This window comes from Agaricus bisporus (genome assembly GCF_000300575.1).
Source record: "Agaricus bisporus var. bisporus H97 unplaced genomic scaffold AGABI2scaffold_15, whole genome shotgun sequence".
NCBI lineage: Eukaryota > Fungi > Basidiomycota > Agaricomycetes > Agaricales > Agaricaceae > Agaricus > Agaricus bisporus.
Window position 1 is genome coordinate 331,253 of NW_006267350.1, and position 17,535 is coordinate 348,787.

Consider the following 17,535-nt stretch of genomic DNA (forward strand, 5'->3'; position numbering starts at 1 on the left):
AGGAGAAAACGAAAATACGACAAGAAAAAGTTCCAGGTCCAGGGAATGAAATACAGGTCATAGGCGCATGGGAGCATCAGCCAAGGTTTGAACTTATGCAGTGCTCTTGTAACTTTGAATCACGTGCTGATTGTACAGTTGATGTAAATCTGATCATCAATACCGAACGTTCAAACGCTTCCTATGAATCTGGTATGAATCCTCGGCCTCAGGCCTCAAGCTCAGGGTTGACCCGCACACATACATATGTTTGATTATATCATCTCGACCACATGTATGATGCTGATTTCGTATCCTGGACTCAATCTATCACGCCACTCCCTTTGAACTAAATCATTGAAACAACGGTGATTGAATCTAAGGCATTCCTAACCACTTCAGTTGTCTTATCATTGATCCAAATCAAGTCAAAAAAAAAAAATCCAGTGACAGGTAAGCCCATTTAATCAATTGTGTGAGAGAGGCTGATGCTATTGTAGCCGATACAATGTCCGGTTCTCGAGTGGCTATCCACAACACCCAGGGAAAAGGTAAGTCTCGAAGCTCTCAACATTTAAGGCTTCGTTACATATAATTTTTTCCAGGGAAAGCGCGATCCAACCCAAAATGTATGGTGCAAGCCTTTACGAGTAATTTAAAGAATGATCCTTGATACAGATCAAGCGATTCTGTCGAATCCTGCTGAGGAGATCATCGACCGTTTCAAAAACCAAGGCGAGAAAAATTCCGCCAAAAACCTCAAGGATCTAGTGCAATACCCTGAAATATTTTCTCGTCTGGTGGGTTACACCAATAATCCCGATATTGAACGTCACATTTCGGTGCGTGTGATGTTCCCTACTAGCCTTTCAGGAAAGGACGAATTAAGCGGTATGGAATATTTTATTATTTATTCAGGTCAGAACTTTTTCGAGGGTGAAAGAGGATGATATTCTCAACATGGGTGTTGAGATCTTACCTGATATATCATTTCGTTCTTTGGCACAAACCATTAGAAGTTCTTCCATAGCTGAAGATTTCAACTTTGTGGACATTTTGCTCAGGTTCCAATCGAATCCCTTTCTTGAAAGTGTCGGAGAAAGAGCATTTCAGTCCGCAGTAGGTCTTCTTCGCCTCGAAATACAAGGACACCGGTGACGCTGAAGGCCATAGTCGGAGAGTCGCGCACGTGTAGGCATACACAAAATCATGTCTAATATCATCAATGAGTTCCAAAGGCAAAAGGCATTTCTGGTCGAAGAAAACATCGTGATCGCTCGGTTGAAAAGCAAAGTAGCACCGGTAGAAGTTCAACATATGCGCGATGGGGTGGTATACAGCACTTTTTTGACCGGGATACTCGACTTCTTATGCTGTTCTTCAAATGTTGACATAATTCCCGAGATTGCTCGCTATCAGGCGAAAGCATTTGACGAATGGGAATTCGAAGGAAGTCGTACGTTTCCAATTAATTTACGTTCATATTCAGAAAAACGAAGATACTCATTCTCCGTTAGGTGTAGTGCCTCGACTCGCAACATGGCAAAAAATCAATGATTTTTTGCTGTACGTAGAAAAAAGAGCTTCTGCTTTTGACCAGTGGCTGAGTGAGAACGGAAATCCACTGCCTCGATGGCAGCTACTCATCGTCGAGGCGAAGTCCATGGAAAAGCGACCAACCAGCGAACCAGGTAGACCGGTCGTATTTTATTGATACCATCAGGTTTTAATCATTTTCTTTTCTCAAAATAACAGACAAGAGTCAAGCGCCAAATCGGGAGCTTACCCCAGGCCTGAAATCGGAAGTCCAGGGTAGGTGCTATCATTCGAATGGTAGGGATTCTCAGTTCACCCCCCACCCGTTTCCCCCAGAGTTATTCTTCCACGACCCGGATCAATGGCTTCTTGCTCACAAGAATCTGGAGAGCCTTCTCCCTTTTCGAAAATACGATACCGTACGTCAACTTGATCATATGATCCTCGATCGATACCTCTATGTTGTTTGGCATTCATCAAAAGATGATGGGTGTCAGGCGAGATATATGCCGTTCAATTTTCTACGAGATACAGGTTCTCAACCACACGAAAACGAGATAGAGACGTTCCGTAAACTCTCTGGCCTTCCCACTCTAAGCAAATGTCACAGCTGTCCTCTTGAGCCAGTTGTTGGAGTCCTACAGCACAAAGGCCAGTACCTGGTCGTCGTGGTGCCGCACAGATTTGGATCTAAGGACGAAGAAAAGCGGGTATACATTCTTGGAAATACGATCGACCCATTCCACCGATATCGTGACTCGGAACTTCTTGGGGAGGGTGAGTGGAAGAGGTTGCTCAACATTGGAAAATACCACGGCTGGAATATGGAAAACTATCTAGTCTATCACATTGCCTGGCATCAGGACATAGAGGAAGATAGCGGCCCGATTGCTTGCGAGGTTACAAGAGACATCTTCAAGAACGGTTTCTCTCTGAAAAGGGATTCCCCGACGTGCTGGTGCACGCACAGCATTCGCCTCGATATCCTAAATACCTTTCATACGTCCGCTATCCAAAACTTGGCCCGATTCCCTGAGACTCACAGGAACAAGTCGTCTACACCTGAGTACTCCCATTACTTCGGTTCAAGGCTCGAAGGACTTGAACAACGCTTGGAAGTGTTTTGGAAAGAGGTCTCGGATCATCGCTCGAGGTCGGGGTTTGTATACATCTCAAAGGAACTAGCCAAGAGTATGGGCACATGTCAACATTGCAATATCAAGTTTATTCGTGAGGCGGATGAATATACTGATGATGAAGACGGCGAATTACCTGAAGGTGACGATGATGAAGACTCGAATGAGATGCGAGAAGTAGAAGAATTTGTGTTTTCGGAAGGCTTGACCCCCGAGTCATCAATCCACTCTCTGGTCGATGAAATTCAGCAACTGAATGTTTCTGGATCACTGCAAAACGTGGGTGGATTTGTGGCTTGTCGAACATCTGCGCTTATTATCATATTATCATTGCATCGACGTTCGGGCTATTATGTGCTTATCTCAATTCCAGGAACACGGTACAGATGTAATTGTGGATACCCTTCCACAGCTAGATAAGCAAAGGTCCTTGAAGAAGCACGTCTATCAAGCCATTGCTGAAAGTCTGGCTCTGTGAGTTTACGGCATCTTTCATTCCAGGCTCTCCCTTTTATTCGAAATTCAGGCGTTTTGCACCCAAACCTGAGAGGTTTCAGGAGGATGTCATGAAATTCTGCGTCTCTAGCAGCGAAGATTGGATGTTCGGAGTGATTGATTGCACTCATGAGGATCGACCTTGCTATATCACGGACACCTTGACACACAATCTCACATCTGACAAGAACTCTACGAATTTCCACGACATTGTTACCCTACTCTTGACCTGGGTGAGCGCTTCCATCGACCTATATTCATTTGGTTCCTGAAACACCCTCCCAGATGTGCGTCCCTGCCGAGGTGATTCTCCCATATATGAAAGAGATGTGAACCATTTCGATACGAATCATACGGCCCAAACACCCTAGTTACAAATGTATTTGTAATCCTTTCATAAGTAAACACGAAATGTTGTGTGTTACTACATGCACAGTGGCGGTTGGAAGCGCCTACTCATTTGAACGTCGATAGGAGGCTAATCAAGACGTCTGGGTGTGAAAACCAGCTTAGTCTAGCGTCATTCAACATCCAGGTAAAATATCTGACGTTCTACACTTCTGGAGGGACCGGGAAGTAGTCACGCCATGAGCGATGCAGAAGCTGTTGGTCGTGAACTTCCAGGGGAGTGACTCGGGTCCTAGATTTCCACCGAGGAAAAGGTAAACACGTCTCCTTAGAAAATATGTAAAGAGGATTTACCAAGACAGTACTCCTTGGAGCATACCCTCTGTGCGCATAATTACGTCAGGAGTTTCTGGAGATCTGGAACGATGTTGTCAGTATCACGCACAATCCGCCGACGCAATTTTCTTTAGTCGGCATGTCTTGCGAAGAAATTCCGGTGATCTAGAATTTGGCTATAGTCAACGTTGCTACAATCAATATCAGAGGATCGTGTAACTGCAACTGAAATTACAGTAGGGTAATACCGAGCGAGAATTAGATGAAATCGTGTATGACAATTGTTCTATTACCCCGGTAAGCTAGAAAGCGTCCAATATCTTCATCAAATGAAAGCAAGCTCATTGAGAAGTCCATCCAGCACTGAGATGCCAGGGTACGTTCGATATGAACAGCTGAGTTAGGATCGTAATCATAGATGATGACTTCGTGAACGTTGTCCCCAGCCACTACAACCCAAGTACCAGATTTACGCACACCTAACTCCCTCTCATTGCGTCGTCCGAGTTCGACAATCGTAGGAGGACGACTAGAATCATGAGGAATAACGAGTCCTTGAAGCTTTTCTTGTTCAACATTCATCATGGTAATGATGCTCGCTCCTGGAGTCCAGCGAATCTTTAACCATGATAATGAATACATGTCGATACGATGCAACAAATTGAGGGAACCGGAAGGTCCAATTTCAAAGATTAAGAGTGAGCGCGATGCCTGATCGTCCATTGCAAAGATGTCTTTACAAATTAATTCCATATTCTATTTACGGATGATATCAGCGAAATGGTAAATTGGTGGAGGGAAAGATGACCAACTTCGTGGGTAGGAGCACCAACAGAATGTTCATTCGACTGGGTCATGGGATAGTCAAGGCATCCGAGGGCCTGGCGATAGTCATAGACCCCGGTGCGAATGGTTATCGACACATCTATCCCATACCAAACTTGTACCAAGTAACGATCATTGAGAGCGGTACCCAAGGGCCACATGTGCAACTGGGCATTTCGAAGTATCGCAATGTTTGATGCTACTAAAGTGGCATTCGCACCATGGCCGACCAAATCAACTTGACATATGTATGTTCGTGATAGATCTGAATCGTATAAGTTAACCCGGAACGATAACGGGCACATTCAACTTACCTTTGGTGAAAATAACAATTGCCAGCCGAAATGATAGTCTTGGCGCTTCTCTATCTATCCATATTTTAAACTTGGCATACTTCATCACACGTATTGTGTTGTCAATTTCCCTAGGATCAAATAATAGACGTGGTGTCGGATTAGAACAGTCGAGATCCAGATAGCGCATTGGCTTGACGAGAGAAGTATGGAGAATGAGGAGCCATCGGCCACCTGGAATGAGTTTGGAGCCCCTAAAATCTGGGCCTGATAGTCCTAGAGATTGAAGCTCTAAAGTCCGCTCACGGAAATTTGGCTTAGAACGACTGGTGAACACATCACGGGAGTGACATCTGCGCATAACCCATCGTTCCAGCTCATCGATATTGTATTCATCGAGATTTTCTTCCGGTGGACACATATAGCGTGTCTCGATGAGTTGGCTGACGCGGTTGTACCAGAATTGTCGAGTTTTTGTGACGGAATAGAAAGCTTTACATGACTATCGAAGCAGTCAGATGTTGCGAGACATATAGACGAAGCGGGACGCACCAATCTTACAGCAATCACACCGGGAATATCCAGGTGTAAGAAGACCTGCGCCAGGATTTCGACGGGGCAAGGAAACGAATTCATGTCGGGGTTCTCTCAGATGCGACGGAAGGGAAAAGACAATGCGCAGGTACCACAAGGAAGGTGCCACGCTCAGAAACATATGTCAAGTCATCCGGGCACATGGGAACATCTTGGGAACATTGTCAACCAAGGTCCAAAACCGTCTAACATGAATTGTACTCACGCGCTGCCAGTGGTTGTCATGTGGAAGTCGTGGCCATGTCGTTTCAACTGGGCACTTGTTGACTCGTACACTTGACACGGTCTTAGCATTTGTTTACTGATGGTGGTGGTGATGATCAGAAAGGGGTTATGTCGGAAAACCAAAACGCGCCTGATCTAGTTACGTTTGACTTAGATCAAAAATGGCCTGACCTGTTCTGATCCACCCTGATCAGACTGCCTCAGGACTGCCTTATCCTGCCTTATCCTACTGGATCGGGACGCCTAGGCCTGATAGTGTCTAATCAGGTTAGAACAGGCAAACGTAAAATGATTTAGCATGATCAGGCTCCGACATAACCCATCAGAGACGCGGGTTCTGCATTTGATTTCATCCAGTGGCGTCCCAACCATGGCAAATCAAAACCCATCCCGCTTTCGACCATACAACTCAGGTCCGTCTCAATTAAATTTCCTGCCTCTATTATGGTTCGTACGTCTGGTTCCGTCCAGGTGTGGTTGGGTTACATAGTCAAAGACAAAGACAAAACCAGGTTGAGACTACCAAATTCTACATCTTGTGCATCAAGCGGCTCGTTGCCGCTAGTTGCCGCTAAATGGTACTTATAATTATTCACGCTTACTTGTCACAAAAGATTACATGTTTGCCTGTTTGATCAATGGCTTCAACTACTCTATCCAAGAGTACCTCGTGGTCGTACCCGAGAATGGACGGAGGCAAGTAATCCCACCAATCATTTGTGTCCCTTATCGAACGTGTATTAAGTGCCTTCAAATGCTCCCAATATTCTGGATAAAATCCGCTAACCTCCCAGTCGATGATACCAGTGAGCTCTACCCCGCCATCAGGTGTTTCAACCACCATAATGTTTCTGGGATGCAAATCGGCATGCGTAAACACAATTCGATGATCGCAGCGCATCATCGAGCGAAGCCAGTCCTTGTAACTCGGCGCAGCTTTGGATGAGGGGGAGTGTAGGATAAAATCGTTGAATTGGTCTTCCGAATAGATGAGTGAGGTACTCTGTCGTTTAACTCTTCGTATGTCTTTGCATAAATGTTGACCTACGGGAGAACCGAAGGGGGAGGAAGGGGGAAGTTCGAGTTGACGTAGAGTGAGTAAGGTTTCATTCAAGGAATTCTGGATGCGGGCTTTTGCTTCGACGGATAATGAGGGCCATTTAGTTTCTAATGTGATGCCGGGAATTCGGGTCATGAACAGGAATGACGTTGAGTTTATTGTGACCAGCCCCAGTGGTCGCGGGGCGGCTGTTCCAGGAAGATGTTCTTCAATGAACTGTAAGGTAGGGTGCTCGTCGTGATCAAGGTACTGAGCAATTTTCACAACCACACTTTCGCCCATATGGATGACTGCACGGGAGGAATTCTCCCAGATTACTTGGCCGGACAGCGCTCGCTGGATAATCAAATTGGAGAGATTAGGAGGGTACTCATCGCCTGTTATCCCGAGTAGTTTGTGAACGCGAAGTGACAATGGGTATATGATAGAATGCGAAAGGGAGACTGGGTCTGGATTGAGAGCCAATTGAGGCGAAATGTCAAAGTGTGACCGGGAATGGAGAGCGGACGCAAAATGCTGCAATGCGCGGGGACAAGCCAACCGAGGTTGCTTCGGCGGAGGGGAAGCTTCTGCATTACTATCCTGTGCAGCTACAACTTGGATGTTAGTGATGACGATAGAAGCTTTGCATGTCAAAAATATACAGGCCTGTCGTTTCATGTGGCGTGCAGAAACATCGAGTCGCAGCTTCGCATATAAACTGTAGACCTTCTCTAGAGTTGCTTCTATATCAGCAGCAGGATCGTCCTCTAACGCCTTAGAAATCTATTTGAGAGCAGAGGCGTTCAAGTTACGGTAGCCGCGATCAGTCATGATGATGTAGAAGCGGGTGACGAAAGTACAGAGTTGAGCGTAGCCGCGTGAAAAATTGAGTACCTTAGTTTACTCATTAGAGTTTAAACCGACGAACCCACACGGTCACATGAATCGGGCAACTGTAACAAGGCTTGTTCCTACTATCCTCAAATATCCTTCATTCATTCATGGAAACCAGTATTGTCGGCAAGCTAAAGCGGCCTTCCTCTCTGAGTTCCTTGGACGATGCACTAGCCAGAACGCATGGATTCATAGACCACGTTCCTCGCAGCAAGAATGCCAAGATTCAAGGAACTAAGCATCTCTGCCGCGGCTGTTGCCTGCCCGCTAGCGCTCGCGTATGAACACGCGCTCTTACCACTTGTCACCAACATCACCCATTTAACTAGGCTACACCTCCGTGAGCTCCCACTGGAACAGGCAAGAGTCTCTCGAAAACGATATCATCATTTGAGAAGTTTTAACCAGGCGTCCAATGAAAAAGGTTTCTCAAGTTTTGCATGACGCCGTACTATCCAATTTCACTGACGAAGAAAATCTGCCGTTGCTTGAGAGAGATACATCGAAATCCCCGGCATTAACTGTAAACTGTGCTGTCGTATCTGATTCGCCGTTTTGAATACATATTTTAATATACGTACTGGACGTTGGATCCAGTAGTCTGTCTCTCTGATACCTATTGTATGGATATACAAGACAGATGTGTTAAAAAAATCCAAGTATCATGAGCTACAACAGAGATGACAAATTGAGAAATGGCAGGCGAAATTTAGATGATATCGTAAACGAACAGTGTGTTGTGGCCCTGGTAGCCTAGAAAGTCCAGTATCTTCATCAAATGTAAGCAACCCCGCTGAGAAGTTCACCTGACAATAAGGTGTCAGAGTACGTTCCAAGTTGACCGGTGAGTTGAAGTCCCAGTCAAAGCTGGTAACTTCGAGGACTTTGTCCATAGCCACTAAAACCCAAGTACCGAGTTCATACCCCAACCTCCACTCGTTGCATCTTCCGAGTACGACAATCGTAGGAGGACGACTAGGATCATGAGGAATAATGAGTCCTCGAAGCTCTTGCAGGTCAGAATGCTTCGCGGTAATAATGCTCGCTCCTGGCGTCCAGCGAATCGTTGACCATGAGAATAAATACATGTCGATACGATGCAACAAATTGAGGGAAGCTGAAGGCCCGATCTCAAAGATTAAGAGTGAGCGTGATTCCTGATCACTCATTGCAAATATGTCTTCAAAAATGAAGTCCATGTTCTTTTTATGGACAAGATTAGTGAAATGGTCAATTGGTGGAGCAAGAGATGACCAACTCTGTCGGTAAGCGCGTCAATCGAATGTTCATTTGCCTGGGCCATGGGATAGTCAAGGCATCCGAGGGCCTGACGATAATCATAGACCCTGGTTCGGGTAGTCGTCGACCCACCCCTCTCACACCAAACATGGACCAAGTAACTATCATTGAGGGCGGTACACAAGGGCCGCATATGCAAGTTCATATTTCGAAGTATGGCAATGTTTGATGCTACTAGGGTGGCGTTCGCACCATGGCCGGCCAAATCAACTTGACATATGTATGTTCGTGACAGATCTGAACCGTATAAGTCAACCCTGAACGATCATGGGGCAAATCCAGCTTACCTTTGGTGAAAACAACAAGTGCCAGCCGAAATGACAGCCTTGGCGCTCCTCTGTCTATCCATATTTTAGACTTGACCGTCAACGCCTCACATATAGCGTCGTCAATTTCTCTAGGGTCAAATAATAGACGCGACAAGGGCTGGGGGCTGTCAAGATCGACAAAGTAAACGTTGGCGGGATGTTGGGTTGTCAGGAGCCAGCGACCACCTGGAATGAAAATGAAATCCCAGTGTTGTAGTCGGTCTGATGGTCTTGGAGGTTTTTGTTGATTAAGTGTCCGCTTACGGAAACTCGGCTGCGAATGAAAAACGTCGCGAGAGCGACATCTGCGCGTAACCCATCGCTCCAGCTCATCGACATTGTATTCATCGAGACTTTCTTCGGGTGGGCATACATAATGCGTTTTAATGAGCTGGTTGACACGATTATACCAGAATTGCCGAGTTTTGGTGACGGAATAGAACGTTTTGCATGACTATCAAAACATTCACAAATTACACGAGATATGGATGGAGTGGGACGCACCAGCCTTACAGCATGCATACTTGGAATATCCAGGTACATGAAGACCTGAGCCAGCAATTCGACGGGGTAAGGAAACGAACTCATGTCGGCGTTCTCTCAGATGCAAAGGAAGGAGGAAGACGAGACGCAAGTACCACAAGGCAAGCGCCATATCATCCGGGCACATCGGAACATCTTGGGAACATTGTCAACGAAGGTCTAAATCCATCTAGTGTTGTCTGGACTCGCGCGCTGATTGTCATGTGGGGGTTATGACCATGTCATTTCAACTGGGCACTTGTCGACTTGTACACGGTCTTAGCATTTGCTTACTGATGGTGGTGGTAATGATCAGAAACGGGTTAAACCATCAGTGACGCGTCGAACGGTGACTTGGGTTCTGCACTACCGTTTTCATCTGGCGCCACAACCATGTCAACTCCTGCCCTTCAGTCCTTTCGTGTATCTCGTCCTGAACCGACAAGTCGCCTTTACCGACTCCTGATCATCCTCTTTACGCTGACAGCCCTCCTCGGAGCATACTTTGCATACCGGCCCATGAATAAGACTCAGAGCAATACATGGTGGATCTTTGATGCGAGAAGGAGTACTATGCCGCACTCGTTACCTACAGAACACGCATCTTCTTGCGATAATTCGGTAGAGGACAAGATCAATGACCTGGCGAAGACTTTTGGTATCCCTCCAAGGGAGCTTGCTTCTGCGATCGCGATAGCTGTCAAAAGTCATCACACTCCTACTGGGAGCGATTCTTCGGTTGCATCTAAAGATACTCCTTCTATGGGGTCCAGTCATTGAGAGTTGTTGATGATGGATTCGAAGATTTCGGTAGTGCATGGGCGCTGATACTCGTGTCCTGTAAGTTTATGAAAACATGCTGATAAGTTGAAATGGACGACTCAAAGATCATTATAGACCCAAATTTCGGCTGGCCGAGGTTCTGTTCGTACTCTATGGGGTGTCCTTGAATGACAGTTTATCCACCTGCGCTGAGCGCTAGCGCTGAATGATGGGTCGCACAAGTTTCATATAACACGTCTATTTCTCTCCAAGAACACTACTGGAGCTGGCAACCAAAGCTTGCATTGGCCATTACAACGATATTGTCACAATCCCGCTCTCGATCCCACAACTCAGGTCCCTCTAAATCTGATTTGCTGCGTCTAATTGTTGCCGCTGTAAACGATGCTTATACATGGTCCCTTGTAGCACATAATAACATACTACGTGGTGGCTGGTCAGTGAACCATGTAGTTGTAACTACTTTATCTACGATTACTGTATAGTGGCAAGTAATCCCACCAATCATTATGTCCCCCATCGAACGTGTATGAAGCCCTTCAAGGCTTCAACTGCTCCCAATGTTACTAGGATAAACCACGCTTGCCTCTCAATCGATAACAGTCTGAGCTCTACATCAACCATCAGATGTTTGTAAGTCGGCGTATCACATCGAGTGAAGCCAGTCCCGGATAAGGGTGTTCTGTAGATAAATGCCCGCAGACTCCTAGAGATGAATATTGAATATTGAATATTGAATCTTGGAATGGAAATTGTTCGCTGATTGTGCCTTGTGGTGGAGATGGGCTTGGCTTCCCACGCAACGCCCAGCCCAGGCACGCGCTGTGATGTGCAGCCCGCGACCACTCTCGATGCCATGGCCCTCCCCAAGCGCAGAGTCTCCTACGTCGTCCCGCCCCCTGCCGACGCCGTTCCCCGCCTTCAGCTCCCGCCTCTATCCACCCCCCGCAACGGCTCTGTTTCCCCCCTCCTCATCCCCAATGACTCTCCTGAACCGTCCTCTTCCCACTCCCCGTCGCGCAATCCCTGCCACAGGCTTGGTGTCGCCGCCTTGGCTCTCGATACCTCCACCCAGCTCATCGGTAAATCCTCTCCAGAGGGCATACTGTATACCGGTGGACGAGATGGACTCGTTATCTCCTGGGACCTAGGCATCAACATGAAGAAGCGGTTGAACGACCGGAATGATCGCGCGTCCAAGAAATGGGAGGTGTTGACCGGATGGGCCGACGACACCATTGAGGAAGAGGGCGAGGACGATGATCGTCTGGCGAGCGACGGAGATATCCTCGGCGAGGTCAGCTGCCGTCGCCAGTGGGTGCCCGAGAAATCTGGTGAAATACCTTATGAACAACGTTGGGAGACCGACCTGGCTGCCTTCCAGCCCCGCATTGTCCGTACTTCTCTCCCTCGTGGCTAGCAGCGCCATTCTTACGCTTCTATCCTCAAACAGCGCAGTCAGTTTCGCCAGCGTGCAGAGCTCCATCATGACTGGGTCAACGATATCGCTCTCTGCAACTACAACCAGACTGTCGTCTCTGCCTCTTCAGATGGCACCGTAAAGGCCTGGAATCCTCACTCGACTCACAACTTGGGTCCCACCCAGGTCGGTTCTCATGGTGACTACGTTCGCTGCCTCGCCTACTGGTGCGTGTGTCTGGTTCTCTCTTGTGTCGCCGCATTTAATGTATTCAACAGTCGAGGACAGAATTGGGTTGCATCTGGTTCCTTTGATCGCACCGTCAAGCTCTGGGATCTCAACGCCTCCCCCTCGAAACAACCCGTGGTTACCCTCCACCCACCAGACGCCACGGCTCCAAAAACATCAATATATGCGCTTGCTTGTGATCCTTATGGCCGGACAATCGCCTCTGGCTCACCTGAGCGTGTCGTTCGCATGTGGGACCCTAGATCTGGGAAACGAACAGGTAATCAGCTCCCTTTTTTCGAAGATGTTGGCTCACTTTCCCGATGTAGGTAAACTGGTCGGCCACACTGATAATATTAGAGCGATTCTAATATCTGAGGACGCGAAATACGTAAGTTTGTGCTTGACTTCATTCCCGAATCATCATCATTGATTTGAATCTCTTCTTCGATTTCAGCTGCTGACAGGTTCAGCTGATGGTGTGTCTCATTACTTTGATGGGTTTTAACGATGCTGATACCCGGTGCTAGCCTCTATTAAACTTTGGTCTCTCTCATCGCAGAGATGTCTTCACACGTTCACTCATCATACGGATTCTGTCTGGTCATTATTCTCTGACCATCCATCGCTTGAGGTCTTCTATTCTGGCGACCGTTCTGGACTCGTATGTCGCGTGGACGTTGAAGATTGTTCTGATGTTTCGGAAGGCGAATGTATTGTACTCTGCCAGGATTCGACAGACCCAGAGCGATCGTCAGCTTCAGAAGGTGTTAACAAAATTGTCGTTATGGATGACAACTTGCTCTGGACAGCATCCAACACATCTAGTGTTAAAAGATGGCATATACCTCAGCGACGCGCCGCTCGAGTTGCTCTCGCCGAATTTGATGGTGAACGTGGTGCATCGTTTCCAGAATCACCCACCTACAAAAACCACGCCAATAGCGTTGATTTTCCACAAGATCTGACGCCGATGCCTCAACGTCGATCGAGTTCAGCATTCCTTGATCCAAACCAATCTATAGCACCTTCGTTAAGGTCTTTATCCTCCGAACATATCTCGACGCAGCCGTTACTACATCAAAACCAATCACAGCAATATAATTTCGAACAGGGAGATACCTTATGTGGAATACCTATGGATAGTCTTGTGAAACTCGTTTCACCTAATGATCCTTTTGCGCCTTTTCCTTCGTCGAGATCTAGAGATCCTGAAGTTGCGACTTTGTATTCTGCGGCTTCGATTATGTCGATACCACGTGCAGCGGCTTATGCGGTTCGGTCTTCGACGACGAGTCAAGGCATTTTTGGGCAACAACATCATTCACAACCGACACCACCCCATCTTCATCCATCCTCTTCTGGTCCATTACATGCTTCGCGTACCGAAGATACATTTACTTCTCTCAATCAGAACACCAACAACACCAACAACCCTTTCAGAGCGAGTTTTGAAGATCGGGAGTTGGCGGAAGATGCTGTACCGTTGGTTTCGGAGCCTGATGTTGTGATAGAGGGTGATCATGGACTTGTGAGGAGTTTGATGTTGAATGATAGGATGCATGTTTTGACTGTGGATACTTCGGGGGAGGTTATGGTTTGGGATATTGTGAGAGGGGTATGTAAAGGTGTTTTTGGGAGGGAGGAGGTTTCTGCTGTTGCTGCTATTGCGGGTGGGAGTATTGATGGGAGTAGGGGTGGGAGTGTGAGTGGTGGGAGTATTAAAGGGAATGGTGGGAGACCTGGAGGGAATCATGTGAAGGAAGGAGGAGGGAATGGGAAGGGGAATACGATAGAGGCGGGGGGAGAGGAGAGGGAGAAGGAGAAGAGTCCGAGGGAAACACTTGAGGCGGTTAGGGAGAGGATTGAGGGGGAGGCGGTGATACAAGCTTGGTGTAGTACGGATACGAAGGCTGGGGTGTTGGTTGTGCATGTGAGTGAGAGGTGTTTTGAAGCGGAGGTTTATGCGGATGAAGTTGGGTTTCCTGCGGACAGACATTTCAGTGAAGAGTTTAAATGTGAGTTTTTTTTTCAATATTTTTTCTTTTTCTTTGGTTCGACTCATTGAGTGATTTTTTTTAGTGAATATTGGGAAATGGGTTTTGAGAAACTTGTTTATTGGGTTTATAAAGGAGGTGCAGAGAAGGAAAAGGAGGATTTCGGATCGGAGTGATGTTACCAATGATGGGTTTTTTATGCCTGGACGATCTGGGATTACGATGTCTAGGACGCCATCGCCTGCGAGGACGCCTCCTGGTCATTTTGCTCCTCTTCCGTTGTCACCACCTTTGATGTCAAGTCATAATCGACAATTATCATCTTCGTCGACGACGGATTCGCCGAAATTACCGGTGTCGCCGTATCATCCTCATCAACAATATCATCATCAGCATCATTATTCGCATCAGCAATATCAACAGCAACTTCACCAGCAACAGCAACAGCAACAGCAGCAACAGCAGCAGCAACAACAACAACAACAACAACAACATGGACACCATCATTCTTATTCTCATCCGACGTTGAATCGATATTCCTCTTCTTCGCTTTCGTCTACCAGTGGTGGTGGTGGTAGTGTCGGTGTCGGTGGCGGTGGGAGTGCGAATACGAATGCGGGGAATAATAATCATAATCATAATAATAGCAGCAACAACAACAACAGCAATGGAGTTTGTCAAGTTGTGGTTTGTTCGACAAATATGGTTTCGGCTGTTGCACCACCGCCGGATTTACCATCCTTACCTGTATCGATAACGTTTCCGGGATCACCACCTATGGGAGGGATGGCGGGGAAGATGGGGAATTCGGGGTCGCCGATGATTCCTACTTATACGCCTTCGATGGCGGCGGGGATGAGGAATCAGTATTTTCAACCTCAGAATGCCGGTGGTGGTGGTGGTGGTTGGAAGGGGAGGAGTGGGAGTTTGGGGGGAGGGGAGGATGTTTTGGCGAGGTTGCCGGGGTTTGGGAGGAGGAGGTCTTCGGTGGATGGGAGTCAGGATGGGGGAGGGGGAGGTGGACAGCAGCAGCAGCAGCAGCAAAATGGTGACGAGGGTACGAGTACGGCGGGTTCTGTGGCGGTTTCGTCGACGACGACGAATGCGGTTGGGAATAATAGTAAGACGAGTACGACGAATAAATCGGAGTCGTCGTCATCGTCGCAGGCGCCGTTTATAGCTGTTGGGTTTATGGAAAGGTTGAAAATATTTGGGAGGTCGTCGGCGAAGAGACCTACTAGTGGTGGTGGTGATGGTAGTTCTGGTGGGACTGGTGTGGTGAATTCGACTGGTTCGGGGAGTGCTGTGACTGCTGTTGTTGAGAATCCGACGGAGGTGAGTGGTTATAAACTCGTTCTCTTTACATTGGAACTAAATCATTTTTTTCTAGAATGTGAATAATACTACTGTTGATGTAGGAAAAACTGCGGCTCAAGCATTGATTTCTGGGATATTATCTCCTCCGACGTCATCAGATGGACCAATACATTTATTACCCTCGAATATGATATTGATGATATCGGAAGAGGCTTCGCCGGGGTATAAAATGCTTTATAGGGGGATGGCGGGGAATGCGACTGGGGGGGATGTACAGGTTTTGGAGGAGGTGATGCCGATGTGGTTGATGGAGTATTTGTTGTTGAATAGGACTTATTTGGGAGGGCCGAGTCAGCAACAACAGCAACAACAGCAGAATCAGCAGCAGCAGAATCAACAAGGAGGGGGAGGGCCACCGGTTGCGAAGTTGAGTTTTGTGTTGTTGCCTTGGAATAAGGATGCGGATGTTGAGCCGTTACCTGAATTGTTGAATACGTGAGTTTTTTTTTTTTTTTTTTTTATAATGGTGTTTTTTGTGAGCGTTTTTGCTGATGGGTTTTCTCTTTTTTGTGTAGTCAACAGAGTAAGTTGACGGCGAGTCGACAATTGAGAGTTTGGAAGATTGCATTACATGTGCGTATATATATATATCTTTATCACTTTTTTGGTACTGACATTTATTGTTTTAGGTTCAAGAGAAAATGGAGAAATTGTCAAAGAGTACTAGTGCATCACGGGCGCCATCCATCGGCGACGATAATATCCATTCGCGGAATAATTCCAATAATACCCAACAGTCTCCGAATCTGACTTTGACGAGGATAGGTAATGATAGCAATAATAATAGTGCCACCGCCGCCAACACCACCACCACTATCAACAATAATTCTACTTCTTCGATTGCTGCTGTTGCGCAACAATTGCAACAACAACAACAACGATTGTCACCACCTCAACTTGAATCTCAACTGGATAATGAGAGAGGAGGAGGAGAGGAATATGAGATTTTGTGTAATGAGATGGTGTTGCCTTTGACGATGACGTTGGCGGCTGTGAGGCAGTTTGTGTGGAAGCAGAGTTCGGAGTTGGTTATGCATTATAGGAGGAAGAGGATATGAATCCACTGCTTTCACGGCTTTTTTGTAAGTGTGTGTATGTGGATGGGTTGTTTTTTTTTATTTTGTGTACATCGTGTTTGTTTTTTGTCTCTGTTAAAAATTATGATTATTGTTACTTTAAATTGGGATTATCTTTGTTTGCTTTGACTTTTGACCGTTTTTTCTGTGTAATTCAGGAGCGCGTGTTATGTAGAAGGGAAGAAAAGAAATCAGACTGAGAAAGAGCAAAAAGAAAATACGAGCTTTTAATTGTATGTATTTTACCGAAGTACAAGCGGGTAACGGTGCACAGCATCTGGACGTAGCGTGTGCACATCTGGCTATTTTTAGTTACCTAATTGCCCATTTCCAGCACTTTAAAATGATGCTGTGTATAAAGTTACCCAGCCCACACGCTAGACCTCCGACGACAGCGAGAGTTATGTAAATTCCGAGTATTCGAACGGCGAGGCACTGTCACCTGGGGTTCTGAAATCCCGGCATTTCTACCTGCTTGCATGTCAGAAGGGGGAGGTGTTTACGAGTGAGGCTTTCTCTTTAGAAATGACAACAACTCGGTTGTAACTCTTACGACAGCTTACGACGCTGGGAATGGACTGTACCGCTTTATGGACAGGGGCTAGAGAACAATGCTTTTCCCATGATGACCGATCATGACTAGATCATGATCAGCTGCGTCGCAATACTAGGCGGTTCTATTTATGGTCAGACAAGAGAGACCCGGGAGTATATAATCCACGAGGCAAATTCAATGTGTGATTTGTGGGCGTGTTAACGTTCCTGCCAGCAGGCGTCCTACCTTGTTCCAAAGGAACACCAAAGAAGCGTTTCACTGTGACT

The 17,535-nt window shown here is 46.7% G+C and overlaps 6 protein-coding genes across 6 annotated transcripts; 4 read left to right on the plus strand and 2 right to left on the minus strand.

Annotated features, from left to right (window-relative positions):
- Window positions 1–2,892: 2,892 nt before the first annotated feature.
- On the minus strand, window positions 2,893–3,293 carry AGABI2DRAFT_139602 (hypothetical protein). Its single transcript, XM_006457017.1, has 3 exons — window positions 3,178–3,293; window positions 3,025–3,125; window positions 2,893–2,930 (listed from the first exon to the last, which is right to left on the minus strand). Exons 1-2 carry the CDS (start codon window positions 3,275–3,277, stop codon window positions 3,064–3,066), a joined length of 162 nt encoding a protein of 53 aa, XP_006457080.1. The 5' UTR covers window positions 3,278–3,293; the 3' UTR covers window positions 2,893–2,930; window positions 3,025–3,063.
- A 389-nt stretch (window positions 3,294–3,682) lies between these two features.
- Window positions 3,683–4,014, plus strand: AGABI2DRAFT_139603 (hypothetical protein). Its single transcript, XM_006457018.1, has 2 exons — window positions 3,683–3,786; window positions 3,849–4,014. Exons 1-2 carry the CDS (start codon window positions 3,741–3,743, stop codon window positions 3,962–3,964), a joined length of 162 nt encoding a protein of 53 aa, XP_006457081.1. The 5' UTR covers window positions 3,683–3,740; the 3' UTR covers window positions 3,965–4,014.
- A 537-nt stretch (window positions 4,015–4,551) lies between these two features.
- On the plus strand, window positions 4,552–4,922 carry AGABI2DRAFT_139604 (hypothetical protein). Its single transcript, XM_006457019.1, has 2 exons — window positions 4,552–4,586; window positions 4,643–4,922. The coding sequence occupies exon 2, from the start codon at window positions 4,667–4,669 to the stop codon at window positions 4,850–4,852; it is 186 nt and encodes a 61-aa protein (XP_006457082.1). The 5' UTR covers window positions 4,552–4,586; window positions 4,643–4,666; the 3' UTR covers window positions 4,853–4,922.
- A 1,443-nt stretch (window positions 4,923–6,365) lies between these two features.
- Window positions 6,366–7,109, minus strand: AGABI2DRAFT_78938 (hypothetical protein; the record flags this gene model as incomplete). Its single annotated transcript, XM_006457020.1, has 1 exon — window positions 6,366–7,109. One exon carries the CDS (start codon window positions 7,107–7,109, stop codon window positions 6,366–6,368), a length of 744 nt encoding a protein of 247 aa, XP_006457083.1.
- A 3,106-nt stretch (window positions 7,110–10,215) lies between these two features.
- On the plus strand, window positions 10,216–10,856 carry AGABI2DRAFT_188792 (hypothetical protein). The gene is made up of 2 exons (XM_006457021.1): window positions 10,216–10,672; window positions 10,730–10,856. Exon 1 carries the CDS (start codon window positions 10,226–10,228, stop codon window positions 10,610–10,612), a length of 387 nt encoding a protein of 128 aa, XP_006457084.1. The 5' UTR covers window positions 10,216–10,225; the 3' UTR covers window positions 10,613–10,672; window positions 10,730–10,856.
- A 751-nt stretch (window positions 10,857–11,607) lies between these two features.
- Window positions 11,608–16,700, plus strand: AGABI2DRAFT_229354 (hypothetical protein). Its single transcript, XM_006457022.1, has 15 exons — window positions 11,608–12,008; window positions 12,069–12,262; window positions 12,314–12,543; window positions 12,593–12,654; window positions 12,721–12,742; window positions 12,794–13,162; window positions 13,289–13,960; window positions 14,060–14,281; window positions 14,346–14,622; window positions 15,187–15,560; window positions 15,679–15,927; window positions 15,988–16,072; window positions 16,153–16,210; window positions 16,267–16,402; window positions 16,568–16,700. Exons 1-15 carry the CDS (start codon window positions 11,775–11,777, stop codon window positions 16,693–16,695), a joined length of 3,312 nt encoding a protein of 1,103 aa, XP_006457085.1. The 5' UTR covers window positions 11,608–11,774; the 3' UTR covers window positions 16,696–16,700.
- Window positions 16,701–17,535: the final 835 nt, after the last annotated feature.